Below are 3284 nucleotides of genomic sequence, written 5' to 3'. Positions count from 1 at the left end.
TCAACCCAACGCGAGAGCTCAGAGACAGATAATGTCGTAAGTATATTGAAATTAGATATTTATCGGTCAGGTATAAAATGTTTGTAAAAATCAATATTAATACTTACATGATATGTTTTACAGATACCCGTTCAACCAGAAGCAAAACACTCGTCATCAACATCCAAGGGTCGCAGCTCAAAGATAGATAATGTCGTAAGTATATTGTATATTAGGTTTTTATCAGCTCAGGTTTTTTTTTTTAAATGACAATTTTGTACAAATTAATATTAATACCTGAACATTATGTTTTACAGATACCCGTTGTTGATCAACAAGCAGAGCAGTTGTCATCAAAACAGTCCGATCATCCTTTTCCAGTTGAATCACAAACCCATGGGGAGAGCTCAAAGATAGATTATGACGTAAGTATATTGAAATTAGATAAAATGTATGTAAAAATCAATATTAATACTTAAACATTATGTTTTATAGCCTCATGTTGAACAGGAAGCAGAACAGTCAACCCAACGCGAGAGCTCAGAGACAGATAATGTCGTAAGTATATTGAAATTAGATATTTATCGGTCAGGTATAAAATGTTTGTAAAAATCAATATTAATACTTACATGATATGTTTTACAGATACCCGTTCAACCAGAAGCAAAACACTCGTCATCAACATCCAAGGGTCGCAGCTCAAAGATAGATAATGTCGTAAGTATATTGTATATTAGGTTTTTATCAGCTCAGGTTTTTTTTTTTAAATGACAATTTTGTACAAATTAATATTAATACCTGAACATTATGTTTTACAGATACCCGTTGTTGATCAACAAGCAGAGCAGTTGTCATCAAAACAGTCCGATCATCCTTTTCCAGTTGAATCACAAACCCATGGGGAGAGCTCAAAGATAGATTATGACGTAAGTATATTGAAATTAGATAAAATGTATGTAAAAATCAATATTAATACTTAAACATTATGTTTTATAGCCTCATGTTGAACAGGAAGCAGAACAGTCAACCCAACGCGAGAGCTCAGAGACAGATAATGTCGTAAGTATATTGAAATTAGATATTTATCGGTCAGGTATAAAATGTTTGTAAAAATCAATATTAATACTTACATGATATGTTTTACAGATACCCGTTCAACCAGAAGCAAAACACTCGTCATCAACATCCAAGGGTCGCAGCTCAAAGATAGATAATGTCGTAAGTATATTGTATATTAGGTTTTTATCAGCTCAGGTTTTTTTTTTAAATGACAATTTTGTACAAATTAATATTAATACCTGAACATTATGTTTTACAGATACCCGTTGTTGATCAACAAGCAGAGCAGTTGTCATCAAAACAGTCCGATCATCCTTTTCCAGTTGAATCACAAACCCATGGGGAGAGCTCAAAGATAGATTATGACGTAAGTATATTGAAATTAGATAAAATGTATGTAAAAATCAATATTAATACTTAAACATTATGTTTTATAGCCTCATGTTGAACAGGAAGCAGAACAGTCAACCCAACGCGAGAGCTCAGAGACAGATAATGTCGTAAGTATATTGAAATTAGATATTTATCGGTCAGGTATAAAATGTTTGTAAAAATCAATATTAATACTTACATGATATGTTTTACAGATACCCGTTCAACCAGAAGCAAAACACTCGTCATCAACATCCAAGGGTCGCAGCTCAAAGATAGATAATGTCGTAAGTATATTGTATATTAGGTTTTTATCAGCTCAGGTTTTTTTTTTTAAATGACAATTTTGTACAAATTAATATTAATACCTGAACATTATGTTTTACAGATACCCGTTGTTGATCAACAAGCAGAGCAGTTGTCATCAAAACAGTCCGATCATCCTTTTCCAGTTGAATCACAAACCCATGGGGAGAGCTCAAAGATAGATTATGACGTAAGTATATTGAAATTAGATAAAATGTATGTAAAAATCAATATTAATACTTAAACATTATGTTTTATAGCCTCATGTTGAACAGGAAGCAGAACAGTCAACCCAACGCGAGAGCTCAGAGACAGATAATGTCGTAAGTATATTGAAATTAGATATTTATCGGTCAGGTATAAAATGTTTGTAAAAATCAATATTAATACTTACATGATATGTTTTACAGATACCCGTTCAACCAGAAGAAAAACACTCGTCATCAACATCCAAGGGGGAGAGCAGCTCAAAGATAGATTATGATGTAAGTATATTGTATATTAGGTTTTTTTTTTTAAATGACAATTTTGTATAAATTAATATTAATACCTGAACATTATGTTTTACAGATACCCGTTGTTGAACAAGAAGCAGAGCAGTCATCAAAACAGTCCGATCATCCTTTTCCCGTTGGATCACCAGTTAATGTAACCACAATTGGTTATCCCTATTATGCTGCTATTGTAGTTGAATGCGATGCAAATTTTGTCACCGTGAAGGCGTGAAATACCCTCTAACAAACAAGTTGCATACATATCATCTAAAAGATGTGAAACCCTATACACCTCAGGTAATTGGTAATAATCAATTAAGGCCAATAAAATATAAAGCTAAACAATTAACAAAAACACAAAAATCCAATATAAGGAAACATGAAAAAAATTTATTGATATATTTATCAAAGAAATAATTATGTAAAAAAAATAAATCTCACTTAAATATGTTCCTTATATATGTTAAATATTATATGTTATTTTAATTGTAATTGTTTATATATAAAAAATATATTCTATATTATTATTCAAACCATCTTCTATTCAATTTCAGACAAAAAAAATAAAATAAAAAAATTGGTAAACGTATGTCAACAACTCGGAACCGATTTAGAAAATTTTCATAAAAAATATGAAAAGAGATTATCTTAAATAAATAAAAAATTAAATAATAAAAAAATAGTACGTATTTGAATGATTTTGGTACTTTATGTTTTATTGAAATATATGTTTGTGATTAGTTAGTTCATTTTTCGTGACCTCGTAACTGGTGGGCTGTCTAAAAAGAAATTTAACTTTACCTTTTGTCCATTGACTAAAACAATATTATTATACTAAAATATTTAGCTTACAACATTCTGCTTCGTCCAAATTGTGCATAAATCTCTGTCGTTCATTAACTTCTGGGCTCGTAACTAGTGGTTCGCCTGAAGAAAAAAGATTTTAAATGAATTTTAACATAAATATATTGTTGGATAAAATTGAAAATATAATAATTGTTTGAACATAAAACCTATTTTCTTTAATATTGATATTAGGTAAATTAAATAATTTTCAAATATTCTCCAGATGAT

General features: G+C 30.0%; 1 protein-coding gene across 1 annotated transcript; it reads left to right on the top strand.

The window, feature by feature from the left end:
* Positions 1–123: 123 nt before the first annotated feature.
* On the top strand, positions 124–2442 carry LOC115035103 (protein IWS1 homolog; the record flags this gene model as incomplete). The annotated part of the gene is made up of 14 exons (XM_029492753.1): positions 124–195; positions 297–404; positions 475–537; positions 625–696; positions 798–905; positions 976–1038; positions 1126–1197; positions 1298–1405; positions 1476–1538; positions 1626–1697; positions 1799–1906; positions 1977–2039; positions 2127–2201; positions 2287–2442. Coding segments are annotated over 14 exons (1203 nt in total), but the record flags the coding sequence as incomplete, so codon positions are not given.
* Positions 2443–3284: the final 842 nt, after the last annotated feature.

This window comes from Acyrthosiphon pisum, unplaced genomic scaffold (genome assembly GCF_005508785.2).
Source record: "Acyrthosiphon pisum isolate AL4f unplaced genomic scaffold, pea_aphid_22Mar2018_4r6ur Scaffold_9143;HRSCAF=9738, whole genome shotgun sequence".
Lineage (NCBI taxonomy): Eukaryota > Metazoa > Arthropoda > Insecta > Hemiptera > Aphididae > Acyrthosiphon > Acyrthosiphon pisum.
Note: the sequence above shows the minus strand (reverse complement) of the source record. Positions and strands in the feature narration are given on the sequence as shown.